At 37.0% G+C, this 22,979-nt stretch overlaps 1 protein-coding gene across 1 annotated transcript in view; it reads left to right on the top strand.

The window, feature by feature from the left end:
• The window catches only part of LOC306888253 (contactin-5-like), a gene marked incomplete at its 5' end in the record, with an annotated part of 134,031 nt that overhangs the window by 57,408 nt on the left and 53,644 nt on the right, over positions 1-22,979 (top strand). The window contains 4 exons of the mRNA XM_079446451.1: positions 4,360-4,462; positions 11,607-11,788; positions 17,846-17,982; positions 18,439-18,568. Coding sequence (XP_079302577.1) covers positions 4,360-4,462; positions 11,607-11,788; positions 17,846-17,982; positions 18,439-18,568 — 552 coding nt within the window. The remainder of the gene's footprint in view (positions 1-4,359; positions 4,463-11,606; positions 11,789-17,845; positions 17,983-18,438; positions 18,569-22,979) is intronic.

Consider the following 22,979-nt stretch of genomic DNA (forward strand, 5'->3'; position numbering starts at 1 on the left):
ATGTAAGTAGCACTGATTAATTCAGGAACAAAACCAGTGACTGGCTGTATGAGTCATTGAATCATTCTCTCAATCAAATTTTTTTTTTTTTTTTTTTTTTTTTCTGTCTGTCTCATTTTGGAATAAATCAAGTGTTTTGCATGGGCAAGTCATTGAATCATTCATTCAACTGATTCATACAACAGCACTAATTTATTCAGGAAGGAAACGTGATTATATGAGTGGATCATTGGATCATTCATACAATCAATTCATTGAAATATATATGAAGCATCATCCTAGCATCTAGCGAGAGAGAGAGAGAGAGAGAAAGAGAGATTCAACTGATTCAAGCAACAATGATTATTTCAGGAATTAAACAAGTGACTGTCTTTTGATGAGTCGTTTGATCATTAATTAAAAAATGCTGATTCATTCGGACTGAAAAATTTACTGCAAGTGTGTTGCAGTTGCTGTACCATAACTTTGCTTGGAAATAGATTTGTTATTCTGTGTAAAAGCCATATCACACAGTCATGCTGCCTTCTTGTTATCGCAATAACATCTTCGAAATGGACACCATTTCTAGTGCTAGTGATCTTTTCAAATAAATAACAGAGGTTTGGCACGTCTCTTGAGCTAGAAACGGCACATCCTGAATTTGTGGCTGAAAAAAGTCTTTACGACACTGTTTGGATTTCCTTATTTACTTTTATGTTAGACTGTTGAAAAAATGTAATATCAAACAAATGTGTATATTGCTTTAATATAGTAGATTGCCAGTGGAAAGATTTGGAGGGCTGTTTAAAGTGTCAAACAGCATGAAGTGGATGTTTCCCTCTTTCTATAATCTTTGGCTTTCATCAATGGTGGTCAAGACATGTTCTAGATTAAGGCACAATTGCAATATTTGTTATATTTTACAAAGTGCGTAAAGGAAAGAAATACTTTCTCATGTAAAATTCATACACCAGTTTCCCATTTAATAAGACTGATAATGATAATAAGGGCTCCTGAATGGGAGTGTTTCCCTTCGTAATTGCAGACTTACTCAATGCCAGCTGACATATCTCTCAGCAAATGGATATAGATGAGCCCTCACAACATCCGCATGAATAAACAAAGGATCTGTGTCCTCCGGCTACAACTGCAGAAGTGAAATGCAGCCATTCAAGATTCCTCTGCATTCCACGGAATTCAGCACATCAATTAGACTCCAGCGTGGTGCTGTTTTGAGGACAAATTCTCTCGCCCCGTTTCCCAGCGGCCTCTGTAGTGTACTTGCAAAATAATTTAGTTTAGCAGCTTGTCATGCGAGCTACTGTGGAGAATTTCCTCTCTTTGTTACTGGCATCTACTGGGTTTGCCGTACCGTGGCACCTGTTTGCTGTGATCCCTCGAGCTTTGTTGTGCTAAATTGTAAATCCAGGAGATTGTTTACTCTTGTACAGTAGATGGAATTCATCAGTGCATTAAGAATCACACCCATCTTTAACCCTGTAAAACTTGACGAATGAGATTAGATAGATAGGCTAACCTATTTTTTTTTTTTTTTTAATAGAACAGTTTATTGAACCTTTAGACAAAACATGAAATTAAATTTATTTATTTATTTATTTATTTATTTTTGAGTATAATTTGATAAATCAGGCTTTTAAGGCTCGTATAGCATGATACAGGAGAATGTGGAGCTCATCGGGGAGGAAAAAAACTATGGCCCGGTTGCACAGACAGGGTTTAGACTAAAACAGGATTAGGCCTAAATTCAATTAGGACATTTTAAGTAATTTTTTATAAATGTCCTTAGAAAAAAAAAACATTACTGGTGTGCTTTTTGAGACAAAATAAAGGCACTGATATATTTTAAGATCAGTCAGTGCAAGTTTCTTTCAGTTTGGGACTAGGCTTAAGCCTTGTCTGTGAAACCGGGGGTATAGGTAAAAGCAAACCTATGCAATTTGGTGCATTTGCTGATATTTTATATGGCCAAATTTAAAAATGAAATTCTGATAGCTTGTAATGTAAATCAATGAGATCTTTGTAACAGTATAGCAGACTACTTACATAAATATCAGTTGTTGATCTATATTTACCAATAATATGTCCTAGTAAGATGATATTTAAATGCTTAGTTTATGATCAAAACTGTAGTTTTGTATTGTGGGACAAAACATTATATTATATTATAGTGGCTAAAGTGTGCTTGAACCTTTTGGGGCTGCTATATGTGCAGTTGTCACATTTATAAAATGTCTTGGGTTGTTGCACTATTGATTGTGAGGTCAATGTTCTAGAGCAGCTGCTCTGGATATTTCAGGCAATAGAGTCCCTATGAGCGATGTAATGCATCATATAAGAACACCTCAGGCCTCTACTAAACCTACAAAGCATCTACACGGACCAAAATAAAAAATAAAACACGAGCCCAGTGCACAGGAAGCACAAGCTTCCTGTCACAAGCTTTAATTAATGAGTACGGGCTTCCAAAAAGCAACCGGGAAGATGGCAAGGTGGAATTTCATGTGAGAGGGGCAAAAGGTGTGAGTAATGTGCTGATCCAACACCTACAAACGGAGATATTTAGAGGTGTGCTGCCCCTTAGAGTCGGGTGTCGCAGAGCTAACGTATCTCAGTATAAAATCACTCGAAGGCCTTTAACATGCCTGTTCACTTCAGCAAGCGGATCACAGTCAGATTGCATTAAAAGCCGGGTATAAATGCACTCAAGACACACTGATCGGATCACTACAACCATATTTGAAGGTGCTAAGGGACAGATAAAGTGCGTTCAGATCTCTGCCGGATATAAAATGCAAGTCAGTTCCAGGCATAAATGGGGGAGACTTCATAAGAGCTTTACTAAACCACCTGAGTATGTGTCTGGTAGTGATGTCAGAAATATAGATTTTTCATTACATTTTGATACTGAAAGACTTGAAACAGTTGCAGTACTTACTGTTTTTGCAAAACTCCAAAAATGTATCAATACATGCAATACGCTTAAATGAACAGTAGTGGCAGGAAAGCACAAACATTTTTTATTTTTATATTATAGTTATTTGTATTTCCCTTTCACAAAAAATTATTGCAGGGCAAATGATCATCCACTTTAGACATTCCACTAACTATAAGTAACTTTGTAACTACATGTCAACTGCATGTCAACTAATTCTTATTGATTTGCAACTGCATGTCTACTAACTCTCAGAGAAGACCGTTAGGGTAGGTTTAGGGTTAGTAGAATAAGTTGACATATAATTGCAAAGTTTCTTATAGTCACTGTGTTGTATGTTGTGGACCCATCAAAATAAAGTGTTAGAAGTTATTAAGCAGACAGTAAATAAAGTGTTACCTGATAAACTAATACATTTTTTAAACTTGTATTATAAATTCAGCTTCATTCTGTATGTATTCATATTTATCATATGTATTTTTTATTATATTTGGACGTAGTAAACATGCTCTGTCTCTCACCTGGTATTGCAACACTAGCAATGTGAAGCGCTTGGGTACAAGTTTAAAGAAACAAGGTAAAATGGTATAGCAAATGCATTGTTATCTCACGTTTGCTTTTGGTTAATGGTCAAGTAATGTTAGGTAGTCCATTATTTTAAAATGCTATAATTAAGACTGATAGTCATAGCATTAACCTTTTAGTGCCACTAACTGGACATTTCATGTCCAAACTGATGCTATACATACAACAACAACCAATATACGACCAACGTTGCGAGATTCGTGTTCATCTGTTTCGGATAAAACTGAACACGCTTTTAGCAGCACTCACTGGACATCTTACTTTATAACTATTGCAAAACGCACAAGATGCACTATAGAGTCATTTTGTAGAAATGTTGTCATATTCACATTTTTTCCACTGAGCCTTGGTTGGTTTTCAGGGATGCTACTCTTTTGGTCCACCGTTTTCTACTATATAATTTGGGAATAGGCACTTATTCGGTTGCAGTAAAAGTCCGACACTAGTTAGCAAAATGGCTAACACGCTTAAATCAGCTGGTATGTAATTGAATTTTAAGGTAATGATTTTTAACTAGATGCTAACGCTCACATGCAAACACAAATAGTATGTGACAGGTCCCTGTGGTATTGTGGGATGTTTGGAAATGCATCCTGTGACCTCATAAACCAGCTAAATGAATCATATTTTCTGTTAAACTCATTGCTATTACTGCTATATAAATTGTATTGTAACTAATATTGTAAATTTAATTTTTAATTGTTTTTCATTGACAGCAAAATGCATCCTTTTTGTAATGCTTATATTATAATTTTAATGCTGAACTTCCATTTAGAATCATGCCATAATATATGGTGAAAACCATGTGTACACTTACCTTTGTGCATGTCTTACTTTTTTAGGAGTGATGGGGGAGTACGAGCCCAAAATTGAAGCGCATTTTCCCCAGACGGTACTGGCAGCCAAAGGCATCACAGTGAGGCTGGAGTGCTTTGCCCTTGGGAAGTAAGTACGTTGGCATAATCAACCCACCCCCACCCAGACTGCTTCCCGACATTGCGCCACCTGAAGGTGCCTTTCTATCACACAAAGGCAGAACATGCACCGTCGCCCCTTTGAAACACCTCTTTTGCTGTTGGAATCATTAATAATCATAATTACAACCAATTTAACGAGTCAAACCACTTTCTTTTCAGAATAGAGAGCAGAATGCATCCTCCAGAGATGAGATGGTACCAGGAGGATAGCTATTTTTACTCCTAACTCCGCTCTGCTGTTAAATGAGCTCTCCACAAGTATTGAACTCTGTGCCATAAGTGATATAGTGGCAATTTCGCTGTGATTGGTGTAGAAACAGCACCGAGATTTGACCCCTGGGAGCTGTATATTCTCATAATAGTTGTAAGGGGAGGCAGAGGGTGAGGGCCAGGGGTTGCCAAGGAGGAGAGCGGTTTGAGAGTCTGTACATGCCACTGTAGATGCCACTCTGTATATGCTTTTAATATCTGTTCTGTTCACATATGGTCAAGAATAGCACAGTGAGAAATGAAAGTGGCCAGTACAGACCCACAGCCGGAAGGCAGAAAAGCACTCCGACATTCAGTCAGCGCATCGCACTGACTATAAAAGACGGACAGACGAGGCTTTTTTCCATACATCCTTAAGATATGCTTCGCCATACCATGCTGCTCGCTTACACATAAAGAGATCATGTAAAAAGCACTCTCTGTTTTTCCTTGAGCAGAAACAGCTGCCATAACGTTGGGTTTGTTTTTTAGTTAACAGCAGATATATAAGAGGCTATATGAAGGCTGTTTCTCTAGAATTAAATAGAAAAATAAAGCAGATTGCTTAGATATTATGTAGGCAAATGGGTAACACTTTAGTAATAGGGACCAATTCTCACTATTAACTAGTTTTATTTATTTATTTTTTTATTAGCATGCATAGCATATTAGCTGTTTATTAGTACTTATAAAGCACATACTCTGCATGACCATATTCTGTATCCCTAATCCTACCCAATAACTTAACAACTACCTTACTAACTATTAATAAGCAGCAAATTAGGAGTTTATTATTAGGAGGCAAATGTCATAGTTAATGGTTTGGTAATAGCGAGAACTGGACCTTAAAATAAAGTGTGACAATATCTAGAGGATGTTAAATGTTTTTGGGAGATTTTTTGCTAAATCATTGCAAGTTAATATAACAAAAATATTAACCACATAGGTATTCGTTTTTTAAGCTAAACATCTCGCATAAGGAGCTTTTCAAGAAAAATATCTCAAACAATAGATATACTGTATAGGTAACACTTTAGAATAGGGAACACTTATTCACTATTAACTATGACTTTCCCTCAATAAATTCCCTAATTTGCTGCTTGTTAAATTTATGTATTGGGTAGGATTAGGGATGTAGAATAAGGTCATGTAGAATAAGGCAGTATATGTGCTTAATTACTACTAATAAATGGATAATATTCTAATAATATGCATGCTAATAAGCAACTAGTTAAGAGACCCTAAAATAAAGTGTAACCGATATATATATTTAAAAATGATTTTTTATCAATTTCAAATTTTCAAATATAATAATAATAACAATAATATAATCGTCTTTCAGTCCTTGATGCTTGACATGTATTCTCTCTCCCCATGTATTGCTGTTTTGTTTTGACTGTCTTATAAAAAATAAAAAGGCTAACACTTTACAATGTGTCATTTGTTAACATTAGTTAATGTATTAACCAACATGAACAAACAATGATCAATGCATTTATTACACTATTTATCTTTATTAATGTTAATTAATAAAAATAGAGTTGTTCATTGTTAGTTCATGTTAGTTCATAGTGCATTAAAGGGATACTCCACCCCAAAATGTAAATTTTGTCATTAATCACTTACTCCCATGTCGTTCCCTTCGTTCGTCCTCGGAACACAATTTAAGATATTTTGGATGAAAACCGGGAGGCTTGTGACTGTTCCATTGACTGCCAAGTAAATTACACTGTCAGTGTCAAGTATAAAAAACATTGTTAAATAGTCCATCTGCCATCAGTGGTTCAATCTGAATTGTATGAAGTGACGTGAACACTTTTTATAGGCAAAGAAAATAAAAATAATGACATTTATTCAACAATTCATCTCTGTAGCGCCATTTTGGCGATCATCCGATGGACGCAAAGTGCGTACGCTATTCTCTTTCATCAGTAACGCATGGATACGTGTTGTATGTTTATTTACGCTTTGATTTGAATGGAAATAGCGTATCCATGCATTACTGGTGACGCCTCCTGGTTTTCATCCAAAATATTAATATAATAACTGTGTTCCGAGGACGAACAAAGCTTTTACGGGTTTGGAATGACATGGGGGTAAGTGATTAATGACAAAATTTGCATTTTGGGGTGTACCCCTTTAAGTAATATTAACAAACACAACTTGTGATTTTAATAATGCATTAGTAAATGCTGAAACTATGATTAATAAATGCTGTAGAAGTATTGTTCATTCTTAGTTCATGTTAACTAATGTTGTTAACTAATGACCCTTATTGGAAAGTGTTACCAAAGAAATATCATATATAGAGAAATCTAATTTATTAGATTTATTTGCGTTTTTTTTAAATTGCATTATGTTTTTGTGTTATTTTCTAATTTATTTGTCATTATCAGGCTACATTCTGTAGAACTTTCTTTGGGATTCTCAGTTTGTTTTCCATAAAGGAAATGCGAATCTGCATTTTAAATACATAATCCAGTGTCATTGTGCTGTAATTCTATTTGCGTTTGTTATTTGTTATGAATAATTCAAATGCAAAGCCTATCAAGCGCAAATACCTTCTAAGACAAACAGTTCTAAGGGCCCAGTAATTGTTTACAGTGCCTTCAAGGACCCCTTTGTGAGAAAATGTCGTTTACAATTAATTATCCACATTAGAATAGTAAGTCATTACTTAAACCTAGACATTAATCTATGTATTCCTGTTGGCTTCTCTCTTAGTCCAATTAAACTTTACAGACTCTTAGCTCGCTGCTCAGTGAATGGAGAAATCACTGAGATCTCACCAATGGCCTTTCCCTTCGTTCGCAACTCATTTAGTGCCGATAGCGAATCCTCCAGTGAACTTTAGGCCTCGCCCCCTTACCCACAAATAAATGATTTATCAGTGCACGTTATTAGAAAATGCCACTCCTCATAATGAACTAAACTGAACTAAGAATTACTTTTAGTCCCATGCTGTCACTCAGTATGTATGACAACCTAACAGTCAGGGCGACTAAGGGCTTGGCATTATGTGCAGGGAAAAGGCTGGAGCGTTTATTGTCAGTAGCGCAGGCGGTCTGCCCGAAATGTCAGCGAGGATGCTTTTCAGAGCCGACATTGCACTTTCACAAGTAAACTGCCAGCTTATAAGGGTGTATGGGTCTGGTGCCGAAAATGTTACCGGGGCTACAAGAGAGGCCGCTTTCATGCATGCTGGCATTTTGTTGAAGGTATAACCTTTCTGGATGGTTCTCACACCACTTAAGAAATAATGGTTAGATATTTTATGGAATTTTTTATTCAAATGATTTGCTTTTTAACAATTTAGTGGAGTTTTATTGTGCATTTTAGAGTGAACTGAATTGATTTCACATTTTAAAAACCTTAATTAAATTAACCTTGAAAACAAAGAAAAAAAGAAATTGATACTTTTACTCAGGGCTGTACATTAAGTTTTTTTGCACATAGCACTGGTGCTACAGAGGTTGAAAGTTTTGTAGCACAGGCCAAACAGTTGTAGCACAAGTTAGAGGTGGGTGATGTGGCAAAAAATATCAAAGCACCATTTTATTCAGGAATACCACGATTATTTGTCATGTTGGTTTTACTATTTTGCAAGTTGCCTGAGCAGTACAGCCAAACTAATTTCCCAATTATTAAAAAAAAAAAAGACTCTCAAGGTAACAAAATATAAAATAAAAAAGAATGGCAGACATTTAGGGCAAAGTGGGCGAAGATAAAAATATTTTTCATTATTTTGTCTTTGTTATTAGAAAATAGGAACAACAGATACATTACAAATATACATAATCTACAAATAAAACAAAAAGTGGATATTCCAGCAGGATAATGCACCATGTCACAAAGCTCAAATCATCTCAGACTGGTTTCTTGAAATGATAATGAGTTCACTTTACTCAAATGGCCTCCACAGTCATCAGATCTCAATCCAATAGAGCACCTTTGGGATGTGGTGGAACAGGAGATTTGCATCATGGATGTATAGATACTCACTGGCCACTTTATTAGGTACAGCTTGCTAGTACCGAGTTGGACCCCCTTTTGCCTTCAGAACTGCCTTAATTCTTCGTGGCATAGATTCAACAAGGTGTTGGAAACATTCCTCAGAGATTTTGGTCCATATTGACATGATAGCATCACAGAGTTGCTGCAGATTTGTCGGCTGCACATCCATGATGCGAATCTCCCGTTCCACCACATCCCAAAGGTGCTCTATTGGATTGAGATCTGGTGACTGTGGAGGCCATTTGAGTAAAGTGAACTCATTGTCTTGTTCAAGAATCCAGTCTGAGATGATTTGAGCTTTGTGACATGGTGCATTATCCTGCTGGAAGTAGCTATCAGAAGATGGGTACACTGTAGTCATAAAGAGATGGACATGGTCAGCAACAATACTCAGGAAGGCTGTGTAGCATTTAAACAATGCTCTATTGGTACTAAGGGGCCCAAAATGTGTCAAGAAAATATCCCCCACACCATTACACCACCACCACCAGCCTGAACCGTTGAGACAAGGCAGGATGGATCCATGTTCTTTACGCCAAATTCTGACCCTACCATCTGAATGTTGCAGCAGAAATCGAGACTCATCAGACCAGGCAACGTTTTTCCAATCTTCTATTGTCCAATTTTGGTGAGGCTGTGCCAATTGTAGCCTCCATTTCCTGTTCTTAGTTGACAGGAGCGGCACCCGGTGTGGTCTTCTGCTGCTGTAGCCCATCTGCTTCAGGGTTCGACGTGTTGTGTGTTCAGAGATGGTATTCTGCATACCTTGGTTATAACGAGTGGTTATTTGAGTTATTGTTGCCTTTCTATCGTCTCTAACCAGTCTGCCCATTCTCCTCTGACCTCTGACATCAACAAGGCATTTTCGTTCACACAACTGCCGCTCACTGGATATTTTCTCTTTTTCTGACCATTCTCTGTAAACCCTAGAGATGGTTGTGCGTGAAAATCCCAGTAGATCAGCAGTTTTTGAAAAACCCAGACCAGCCCGTCTGGCACCAACAATCATTCCACGATCACAGTCACTTAACTCCCCTTTCTTCCCCATTCTGATGCTCGGTTTGAACTTCAAGTCGTCCTCAACACATCTAGATGCCTAAATGCATCAAGTTTCTGCCATGTGATTGGCTGATTAGCAGTTTGTGTTACCAAGCAATTGAACAGGTGTACCTAATAAAGTGGCCGGTGAGTGTATGTGTATATACTATATATATATATATATTTTTTATTTTTTTTATTCAGTTTCTTCTATATCATACTATATGAGACATAAGAGCATGATGTACTAAATATGTAATTTAAAATATGTATTTAGATCATTATTTAGTACTTTTTTAGAGCAATATTCAAAAACAGACCTTTTTCTTTGATTATTCATATGCAATATACAAATAATGTCCACATCTAGCAATTCTCTTGATATCTAAAATTACACTTCAAGATTAAATCACTGAAGACTAAATGTTTATTCTACAACTTAAATGACCCCATGAGTTTTATCATAGACCCATCGTGATTTAAACTGGCAGGACAGAAATTTCATCCTGTGTGGATAAATATCCTTGTACAATTTAAGCCGATGTAGAGGGACAAAAGGACTCAAATATGTGAAGTTTTATATCGAAGGCCCTGTGGATGATTGATGCTGGTGTCTGGGTTTTCCTCGGCGTCACATTTCCATCGTTGGAAAGCTGTGAAATGGAGCTGTCACTATGTAGCAGTGCTGATCGTGTCTGATAGAGCGGGTTATCTACGCGCGGGTGCCGCACCTAGGAGGTCATATCACACGCCCGCCACAGCCACAAATAGGGATGGATGGCAGTGTACAAATACTGCTTATCTACACAGCTATCTAGACGTTTATTGTGTTACCCAGTACAAAGCCACTTACAGAGACCTGCCATATCAGATTGTCCTGTTCGTACTTTCAAAAAGACTGGTATCAGCTTTACAAATTAGCACAGATACACGTTTTGAGCAGAGATAAAATAATTGCTTTTAGAAAGGTTTTTTTTTTTTTTTTTTAAAGATGAAGTATATACTATTAACACTGCTAGCTTCACCAGATAGATTGGATCACAACAGCTGGTTTTGTGATGTTGTTAGGTGATGATTTATGCTTCTGTAGCCACAAGTCACAGTGATTTCAACATTTCTTATTAAATAAAATTGTGTGTAAAAGTCAAATTCCCGGTAAGGAAATACTCTACCTCCTGAATAGCTCATCTACCAATCAGAGAAGTTGCTGTTACCTTTAAAACCTTGCCAATTTATTGGCATTCATTGGTATTTAGCAGTGACGCCCACTACTATGAAGCACTGCAAATTAATCTAATCAATTGAAAGCATATTTTAATATTTTACAACAACTTAAATTATATTGCTTTTACACATAACAATCAATGAACAACATATTGTTTTTTATTTATGTCATTAGCTTCATGGGATTTATTAACTTATAAAATGTTAAATTCACAATCTTGAACTTTTGTTTTTTTGCTTCAAATCAAAGTTTGCAATGCTGTGAATTCATATCAAAGCAAAGAATTATTTGACACTGTTTGACTCCTTTTTCAGTGGAGAAAATAAATGCTACAAATATTTCCAGAAAAAAGGTCTCTGTTGCAAAAATAATGACAGATTTTGAAAAAGGATTTCTGAACACTCCCCTCAGCTCCAGCTGGAAAGACAAACATATAGTCCCGCCCTAAAATCAGACTATTGGTTGAGCCAAAGTCAAGCTAGTTAATATTCTCAAACAAGCTGGGATAAGATAAACTACTAAAGCATCAAAAATGACATATTACCTCTTTAAAAATGTATTTCTTGTATATATTTTATGTTCTCAGTCCTGTCCCCACTATCACCTGGAGGAAGATGAGTGGGAACATCCCCAAAAAAGCCCGACTGCGCAAATCACAGGCTGTTCTCGAGATCCCCAACATCCAGCTAGAGGATTCTGGAAGTTATGAGTGTAAAGCTGAGAACACCAAAGGAGGCACAGCATTCAGAGGACACCTCCAGGTCTACAGTGAGTACAGCTCTGCTTCTGAAAAACTGTGCAACCAGATCATTAATAAGTAAAGTTATTTAAAGAGGTCATCGGATGCAAAATTCACTTTACAAGTTATTTGAACATAAATATGCATTGGAAGTGTGTGTACATCCACGCTATAATGATACAAATCCACCCAGTGTTTTAAAATCACATTTTAAAATCCCCTTTTTCAATTCAGGCTGTTCTGAGATTCCTGTCAGAATGATGTAGTTCTGTACAGGCCTCTCCCACGATAGTTGATTAACTCGGCCGTCTTACCTTAGACCCGCCCTGAGTGAGCTGTCCTCAGTACACCATTGTGTCGAATCCGGTGCAGGGGAAGACAAGAACGTCTCCGATTAAGCAATTGAGGCGTTCTGTTGTTGGATGTAATAACGAACATAGCAGTCGTCATTTACTCCCGACATCTGAGCTGCTGAAGACGCAGAGAATTTACGTTACTTTCATTTTTGAAAGGAATGCGCCAATCCCCGATCTGCCTAAATGCATCTATGTTCACGTCGCCTTACCTAATATGTGCTAGTTTCACGGCTGAAGTTTACAGTCTGCTCGTCCCTCCACTGAGGAGAGAGGCAGGGTCAGCAGAGCAGCATGACTAAAAAAACGGCTTGCTGAAAAAAGAGCTGATTTTGACAGGGTAAAAAGGTGTTTTTTACACTATCATTGAGAAATTTAAACCAAAGTATGTTATAGACTTTTCATTAAGACCAACTTGTGTAAAATGGGCATCCGATGACCCCTTTAAGGTTTATGTTTGCATTATATATAATAAGAGAAACAGAATGAGCAGGATGCATAATTTCATTGTGCTCATTTGTAAATTGTGTCAAAAGCGTCTGCTAAATGAATAAATGTAAATGAGCGAGTGGGGGACTGCTATAGTGAAAGCCAAGTCAAGTTTATCCTATGGGCTTGAATGATGACTCAAATCATCTGGCTTATTGGGGGGAGATGTGCATATGAAGATGTAATATATAAAGATCAAACCAGGTATGGGCAACTCCAGCTCTGGAAGGCCACCATCCTGTCGAGTTTAGCTTTTATTCCCAATTAAACATACCTTAAAAATCTGATCCCTGGACCAGACTATCATAGTAACTTCAGGATGGGTTCTATAGTGGAGGTCTTCAATCCTGCTCTTAAAGACAGACTGTTCTACAATGTTTACTTCTAAGTTGCTTCAGAACACCACACTGATGATTTTCAAGCAATCATGAAGACTTTGAGCTAGCTGGTTAGCTGGTTGAGGGCTGGTTTTAGATTAGGGTTGGAGCTAAACGTATACAGTACAGTGGGTCTCCAGTAGCAGGGTTGAAGACCTTTATTCTATTATAACATCCATCCACATCACAAAACCCTTTAGCAATGCTTTCACAGCCACCCAGAACACCCTAGTTTTGGGTGGACGAGCACTACTCACATTTTCTTCAGAAAATGTACAAATGTAAGAGCTATTTGTAAAAAAGGCTTTGAAGTAATGTGTCGCAGTAGCGTGGGAATGGGATCCGTTGAGTCCATTTCTGATTAGGTTCCTTCATAAATTATTCCACAGGGCATACTCTCGCTCTCTTTGGCATAATTCTAACTGGCCTTTATGACAGAAGGTATAAATTTAAGCAAAGTTGGCCAGCTTACATTTTTGTCAAAGTTTTGCGAGGACAAACTGGCTCTGTCCTCAGAAGACTTTTGTCCAATTAAATTTTAGGGGCTATTTTATCATTATTCTTGCTTGCATAGCTGAAAACTCTATATTTTTTGACCTACATATTTCCCCTGACCCACCGTAGCTTTTATAGAGGCCTAATACTGGCATCTGGGACCTCCATTCATCTTTCGCAGACTTCTCCTTTTCCGTTCGATAGGGTTTGTGACTTAGATGAAGTGTGTTATGTCATAAAAGTAAGTGTATCAGCGGGCCACAAGATGAATGCAGTGTCCCAGTGATTTTATGAAAACCAGGTTTTAAGAGGTTTATGACTGTCACTGCGATCTATGATTCATCACACAGTCTGGCTGAACAAAGCTTGACAAAACAACAGCTGTTTGTCTTATCCGTTACAACAATGTCCAAATATACTTTTATTGTGTTCTTTCTGTTGTCTTCATTAATTATTTTAGTAGTATTTTAGGGTAGAACTGTTAAATGGATAGTTCACCCAGAAAATGCTGTTCATTTCATCACCCTCAGGTTATCAAAGATGTAGGTGACTTGTTTTCCTCAGTAGAACAGTAAAGAAGATTTTTAGCTCAAACCATGGTCCTTGGTGATTCATAAAGTGCAAGTCAGCATCTACGGAGCAATTATCGAGAACAATAACTATGCGATAACTGTAAAGTTTTACCAATTGTTCTAATTCTAGAGAATAGAGAGTAGCAAAATCTACACCACAGCTGATAATGACACAGAGGAACAATATCACTGTAAGCAATTTCAGAATGATGTTTTGCAGCTGATGAAAGATAAAATCATTGAGAGCCATTTAGATTCCATCTGACTTTAAAAAGCTTGAGTATTCAAAGCGGCAGATGACACGCATACAGTAAACATATTTTTATCACCAGTTATCAAGCCTATTTGTTGTAGAGCTGAAATACAAGGCACAACTTTAGCCCAGATTTGTGCCCCAAATTACAGGCTGGACGTGTCAACATTTGTTGCCAAAATTCAATGCTAATTCAACAGATTTTGGGCAGTTGGAATCGACCAATTTCACAGAAAATCACATAATTTATGACTTTTTTTAAATTTCAGACTATGATTCATGCAGTTGGAAAAAATCGAACATGTTTGATATTTTGAGAAGGAGTGGGAACTTGACTTTTAACCTCCATGTCCCACTCACAAAGTGCTCACAACTGAATGTGGTGGGTCTTTTAGTCAAGTCTGGCTCCATTCTGGAGTATAACGCCCACTTTTTACCAGAAAAATCCTTCTAAATATATAAATCAAGTCCCTTAATCAACAGACATTATTGGACCTTTATAAGGAGAAGTCTCTTCCCAGACTACCCAGACTATTTATGGAAACTTAATTGTGAGTAAAGACCCTTTATAAATCCAAGTAATGTCATCATAACCAAAGGTAAAATTAATATATGAAAACCTATGGTATATGGGGTCAGCAAGAAAAGTCCTTTTGTGCAAGAACCTTTGAGTAAGTGAAAAAAATGCTACAAAAGTTCAGTACATGTTAAACTGGTTTTAAGATGTGTTTGCTTGTAATTAAAAATTAGCATGTGTTTATAACTTATTATTTTGGCCTCCACTGTCAAACTTTAAAATGCTCTTGGAGTAAAGGCCGTTCCACACTGAGAGCGATGCGTAAAAAAAGCGAGGCGAATCGCTGACGAATGGTGCTTTCACACCGAGCACAAAACGATTGTTCGCCTTCTGCTTCTGCTAGGTGGCGCCGACCATGTATTTTTCCTCAAATATGTATCTCGTATATAGATTTAACATCGTCCGATGCTCACAGCATTAAATTAAGATAAATAAAGTTTGATTCTACACCAGAAACAAATATCTTTAATGCTTCCATGAATATCCTATAATATAATTAGAGGTACAATTAGCATCAAGCTACACTTGAAAATTTATGCAAGTATTAATGTATTTGTTCATAAATCACTTTAAACCATCATCAAGCGCTTCCAATAACTTCCGATTGTGATCTATAGTTGATTTTGATTATAATACGCAGACTTTTTTATGTCATCAGTATCCTTTATTGTTATAAAAAATACCATGAGCTGTATACAAAACACATACAGAAAATATATTGCTATAATCATATGTCTATTTGCTTTCATATTTCATGTGTTGAAAAATGTTTCACTCGATTTTTTTTAAGACGGTCAAAAAGTTATCTATGTTCAGACACCAACAACAACAACATCTCGACATCTATATTCTTTGTATGTTGGTTGAAAGTCCTCTACTTCTGTGTTTTTACGCTCATGCTCAGTACAGTATTCTGAGCTTTTAGCGCCACTGCGTCGACCTTTTGTGTAACAGCTATTGCTCTGGCCACGTGATGTAATGCTCAAATCTTATTGGACGGCCCGTATTTTTGCTTTGCGAAACTGAAAAGATTCGTCGGACTGTTTGGAAAAAAAAAACATTCGCATTTTCATTGTGCGAATGTTCGCGGCCTATGTGAAAGCATACATAGGAATCTGTTGTTTTATTACAGCACGTCATCGCGTCTGATATACGTTTCACATTTTCACGCTCAGTGTAGAAAGGCCTTTAAGGCTCACAGCAACTGCCTTCACCTGCAAAATGTATTCCAGACACATGTCTGCTCTTAAAATTTGCATACACCCAATTCAGTCTGCAAGCCCCTTTTTTCTCGACAGATGTGATTGAAGGCTTGCCTTAAGCGAGCTTCTTTCTCAGAGCAGGTTAACCGTCTGCCGCAGCTTGTGTGAATTATATGTCACATGCAGCAGCCGCAGATCGTCTTGTATGTTTTGTGTGAGCAACATGTCAGGGGCCGCCGACGGGCAGGGGTTTGCATTCTCCTCAAGGCTACGGCTTGCCGTTATTGCCCTGGCTTTGGGTCTGAAGTGAGGAATAGAGGTGTGGATAGTGGGAAGCAGTAAGTTTTATGTCCAAGAGCTGTAACTCAAGGAGCCCATGCCTTTGCCAGAGGTTACCCACACCTTTCCTCTCAACCTCATGAAATTGACTCAAGATGAAGATTCTGGTCACACTTTTCTGGTCACACTGCTCCGGGTGTGTGTTCACGGTGTGTGTGTGTTCACTGCTGTGTGTGTGCACGTTGGATGGGTTAAATGCAGAGCACGAATTCCGAGTATGGGTCACCATACTTGGCTGAATGTCACTTCACTTCACTTCACTTTATTTTAAGGTCCAGTTCTCACTATTAACTATTAACTAAAACTTTTGCCTCAATAAACTCCTAATTGCGGCTTATTAATAGAAAGAAATGTAGTTGTTAAGTTTAGATATTTGGTAGGATTAAGGATGTAGATTGTGGTCATGTAGAATGTGTGTTTTATAAATTTTAATAAACAACTAATATGCTAGTAAAATGCATGCTAATAAGCAACTAGTTAATAGTGAGAATTGGTCGCTATACTAAAGTGTTACCAAAATTTTAAGTCTGATTGCTTTAAAGATTAATAATATGTGTATCCTTAACAAGCCTCTAAACATTTGACTGTTAATTTTGTTCACATGAAATTCAAAGACTTTCCTGTGCATGCTGGGTAATAAAGGTCCACTGCTTTCATAACTTTTCTGCTTATCATTCTTAATGAAAACACTCCCCACTGATCCTCATACATATTCATTCTGCAAAAGGACAATGCGACACAGGCTACCTACGAACTGCATCTGTGCTTCATGTTAACAAAGTTATATGCGCTGGATCTCTTCCAAAATCATTCCTAACACATTTTTCAAAACTGCATTCAAAACTGTTTTTTGTTTAGTTAGCATCTCTTTTTTGTCTGGGGGGGTAAATAAATGTTGTTGATGAAAATGTATTTGTCAACACAATTAACACTGCTGCCAGCCTGGGTAACCGTTCATATTGCCCATGCCAGAAATGGCAATGTAATGTAAAAAGATCATTTGATTTGTTCAACTTTGTAAATAAAACAAAGACTGGTGGATTGTGTTTTACAAGTAAATACAATTTCAGTCTTTCTACATTAAAAAACATTTTTTTAATTCAGTGTGTTACATGCAGATACTGTTTTTTTTTTTTTTTTTTACAAATTAAGGTAAATTCATTTATTTATGACAATTGTAAATCCTACAGTTTATTTTTAATTTTCAGTGTGGTTATTTATTTATTTTTTGTGAAATAATTATTTGATTTTTATTGCATTTTTTTTATTTTATTATTATTAATTTATTTTCATCTTTTTTTCTATTCTTTTTTTTTTGTGTGTGTGCAAATTTCACCACGACAAGTACAAATCTGAAGGGGTAAAAAATCCTTACAGTTAAGCCCTGATCTTGCACATGTTCCTTGTCTCCTCTGTGTTCCTGGCACAGCTCTGCCGCAGTGGATCAGCATGATAAATGACACTCAACTGGACAGCGGAGAGCAGCTCCATTGGGAGTGTCGAGCCACTGGAAAGCCCAGGCCCACATATCGCTGGCTGCGCAACGGAGAACCTCTCAACTCACAGGTACACACACACACTCAGAGAGAGAGCTCACTTGTGGGAAGGAGGTATCTCTGAGATCTGTTTAATATTTCAATTGTTTGTCAAATGGAGACTTTTGTTTAAGGCCAGAAACATACCTTATGTAAGCAAGCAAGCAACTCACAAATGCTGGGCAGCACAATGTAAGCTTATGGAACCTATTTACATACACTCTTGAAGGTGCTCCAACATGTTTTTTTAAATATGGTCCTCTAAAAGTCACACAATCAGCCTTAGAAAGCTGTTTGACTCGAGAACCAAATCTAACTGTTATTTAATACATAACATATCACTGAGTGGTAGTATAATGATATATTACTTGCCACATATTAAGGTCTCATGCTGGAGTCACTCTGGCAGACGTGTAATTGACATTACTTTGAGAAGCAGCCTGACAGGTGAACATGTGGTTCTAAAGCAACTGTCATCTCCCCACAGAGCAGAGTGGAAATGGTGAATGGGCAGCTTATCATTCACAGACTACAGCAGGCTGATTCGGGAATGTACCAGTGCATTGCAGAGAACAAGTATGGAGCCATCTACTCCAGCGCAGAGCTCAAAATACTAGGTGACTGCTTTAAAACTATTCCAGCATAACATGAAGTAGATACTTTTAATAGTACCTTTACTCACAAGGACATTTTTACATATTTATACTTGTTTCCTAATCATGCAAAGTAGCACAAACACACATGGCTAAAGCAGTTCAAAGCAAATGCAGGAACAAAAAGTAATAGATATATTGAAGAGCATTACGTCTGATGAACAATGTTGAAAAGGCCATTTAACCCCAAAGGTGAAGCTTGTGTCTCTCTTTCTCTCTGGAGTGTTGAGCAGGTCAGCTATTGACAGGCGGCTTTCAGTCAAACACAATGAATAATCCTGAAGCCTGAAACAGTCATTGCAGGATGGCAACAAAGACAAGACAGGGCCAAATAGCAATCAATTTCTACTTTTTTTTAACTAAAAAGTCTGTTTCAGGGAAAAGTCTGCTGGCAACACATTTGAGGAAGAAAGAAACTTTAGTGATTTTGAGTTAGGTGTCCACAAGGATCGGCTAAACTGAAGACGACACAGACAGAGCTGTCACAAACAGCCCTGCAGTACGACAAGCAAGATAAAAAGAGAGAAAGAGAAAGGGATTGAGGAAAAAAAAGTTATGTTGGATCCTATTTAGCTTGTTTTTCAGACTCAGTGTAATCAGAACAAAAAAAGAGTCGTTTATGAAAGCGCCAGTGCTCTCAGCCTCTCGATGCCCAGGACGAGACAAAAGAGAGATGCAAACTCGGATTGCGTGTTTACTGGAGACACCCTCATTTTCTCCCTGTCAGCTTTGATTGTCCCACACATTCCAAGATTCATGTGGTCGTCTTTTCATCACTTTCCTGGGGGTCATTTTCATTTACATTCCTTATTATGCGCTTTTGTTTGTCCACAGAGCTCTGATCATTCTAAGACAAGACGAACACAAACAATTCTTTTTTTTGACAGCATTCATGTTCGGTTCATTGATGAAGCCTAATGACTCAATGTAGCAGGAAGAAAAAAAATAAATAATATTTAAGAAATCTTGTAGAAAAAATTAAGAAACCTTACTAATTGATTTGAAAAAAATATGTATGTATGTATACACACACACGTGTACATATATTTTTTTTACAAATGAATAATTAAGATTTATTTAATATTATGAGTCTCTCCTGCTCACCGATGTTGCATTTATTAGATAAAAAATACAGCAAAAACCATAATATTGTGAGATATTATTACAATTTAAGATATTGGTTTTCTGTTTTAGTATTTCTATTTGAATATATTTTAAAATGTAATTTATTCCTGTGTTGGCCAAGCTGAATTTTCAGAAATCATTCTAATATGCTGATTTGGTTCAATTATTATCAATTATTCTGGGTCCTCAGTTAATACTAAAGGTTCTTTATATTGTTATAAGTGTTGAAATATCATCTGTTATACATTATATCAAACATTATAATACATTATATTTATCACATTACATTATTATATCTTTTATACATAATAAATGTCTTTACATGTATACATTATGAATGTGTATTTATCCTGATCATTCAAAATGAAATTAAATAATAAAAATAGTTTATACATTTTTTTTTTATTAAAGTCAAATTTAATGTAATTTTATTACATAAAAAATAATCAATAAATCAATGCACACACACACACACACACAAAAGAAAGGGTGCAATATGGTCTTATTATTACACAGGCACAATTGCTAAAAGAACAATATTAAATGCTAGACTCATAACATATAATTTTCAAGAGACTGTGACACACTGAATATTCCCCCTCACTGGTCCATTTCCCTCCAGCTCCAAAGTGCTTATTTAGCCCTCTGGATTGACAGTCAGAAGAGATGTTTTTTGTTTTTTTGTATTTGTGACAAATCCTCCAGTTACTCAATGCCTATGGGGAGAGCTGTCTTCTGTGACTTAGTCTATTCTATGTTATAAACGCGAGCACATATTGCAGTGACATATTACACGGCTAACAGCAGCCTTCATTTGGATGAGCCATAGCTGCAGGTTGACTCGTGTGCCGGTACATCTGAATGTGTGCCACTGCCGTGCCGCTCGTACCCTGGAGGCCAGCGAAGTGGGCTGCCCAGAGTGAACCAGCAGTGGGTCGCCGAGTACGAAAGACCTCTTAGTATTCACAGTGAGAGACGCATGTCAAAACTCCTTCTTAAAATCATCCACTGAGTCGCCCGTAAATGCTGTATGCCACACACACATTAGGCACACACACATATTTGTCACCACAAAGACAAAATGCCCCAAAATGCCCCCGCACCCAACTCCAGGCTTACAAAAGTCGTTCATTGGTCCCGACTCTCTCAGCATGTTCCGGGGGTGGTGGATTGTGGGGCCCTTTGGCAATTGCAGAGATTAAAATGTCATCTTTTCTAATGTCACCCGTAAAAAACATGGTGCAACCTTTGACTAAACACTCCTGACGAGACCTGTCAGCATGTAGCTATAGGCCCCAGAAGGCTCCAGCAGCTCTGCAGACATCATCGCTTTTAGCCCATATGTGTTTAGCTCTGCTCACTAGAATACCATCACACAATGTCCTCCCCAGCCACTGGAATACATGTCCTTGAAAAGCTCAGGCCTTTAATGCAGTCTCTTTATACATGAACATCAGTATACAGAACTGAGCATCTCTATGATTGGGCATGGAATGATGTATTTTGGTAACACTTTAGATTAGGAAACACTATTTACAATTAATAATTGGCTTATTAGCATGCATAATACCAGCATATTGTCTGTATATTGGTACTTACACTCATCTAAAGGATTATTAGGAACACCTGTTCAATTTCTCATTAATGCAATTATCTAATCAACCAATCACATGGCAGTTGCTTCAATGCATTTAGGGGTGTGGTCCTGGTCAAGACAATCTCCTGAACCCTAGATCCCTTAACCTAACTCATACCTAAACATAACTACTACAATAACTACCTTAGGAATTTTTGAGGGAAAACTCTTACACTCATGATACACGGGGCAATTTTTTGAGAACTTTTGTCAGGCAATTTTTTTTTAGGAATGTTGCTTAGCCACTGCTATACAATCTGTACATTCACTACTTTACATTGTAGTAAAGTGTAATTAATTAAAAAGTTAGAGCTCATTAAGAAGAAAATTACCATTTCCCCAGCCAAAGACTTTGGTTTACCGCAGACAAATGTTGACAAAAAAAGTAGTTAGTAAAACATTGTTTAAAAAAAAGTTAAAGTCATTGTTTTGTCTTCTGAGAAGCAAGTAAACATCTTACAGAACTTCTAAAAGTAAGTTCTAAACATCGATCAACTTTTTCAAAAGTTTACATCCCTCTAGCTCTCAATGTCTTCTCCAGCAACAGTCAGTGTTTCACCCTTTGTAATAGTCCTTCAGTTGTCTTCAGTTTGATAAGACAGATATCAACATCATACAGTCACTGTTGTAAAATGGTCACATGTGCAGAAGATGTTGGAAAACTATAACAAAACATAAAAACAGTCATGGATAATCCAGGTAGCAATACACAGTATTAAGAATCAAGTGGATGAACGGGTTCATTTGTGTAAATTCAGTTAATATTTTATATTGTATAAAATATAAACAACACTCCCAATTATGATATTTCCAATCTCGTTTTAACAGCCCAGTCCCTGGGTTTTTCCCCATTTACGCAAATTAGGATTTAAAGACTAAAGAAAAGTTTTGGGTGATTTTTTTTTTTTTCTTATTTGAAAGAATTTTAATAACTTTTGAGGCTCCCTTTTAAGTTTGCTTCAGCCCCCTATTGGGCCCCGGCCCCCTGCTTAACTATCATTGCATTAACATCAGCACTAAACTGCATTTGATTTTGTGACTTAGCAATTGCATTCTACTCATCGGATGCATCAGCTTGCCGAGAAACTCCCTGCAGACAGATTAGACATTTAACAGTAATTATCTTCAAATGCGCTTGTCAAGGGCTGAATTATTCTTTATCGTTTAGCCTGGAATTGTTTTACTTCTGGTAGACCGTCACGCATAACAATAAAGCTACTAATTATGAACCCATCATTCAGAACGACAGCAATGCCATCATTACAATCATTCCAGAAACCTTTATCTCCCTTTAGAGTCCCACAAATCCCCTGTCTCTGAAAACAGACCTGTTATTTTATTAAAAAATCGCTCGTTTATTCAGTTCCTACTGCTCTTGTGGGCTCAGTAGTTCTACGAATTGTAAAAAGAGGCAAGATAGATGGTGTCGCATGTGAATATTTACAAAAGCATGCACATGTCATTAGTTGAACAGGCCCATCTTAATTGCATTGTTGAACAAATGTGTGAATTATGCATTGCATATAACAAATTAGATTTTTAGATACTGTGTTTGTTCTGGTCTCTTAAGATTCAACAAATCCTTTAAGGTGATACTATGTGTTTTCATAAACA

The sequence above is a fragment of the Barbus barbus genome (genome assembly GCF_936440315.1).
Source record: "Barbus barbus genome assembly, chromosome: 22".
In the NCBI taxonomy this organism is placed as follows: domain Eukaryota; kingdom Metazoa; phylum Chordata; class Actinopteri; order Cypriniformes; family Cyprinidae; genus Barbus; species Barbus barbus.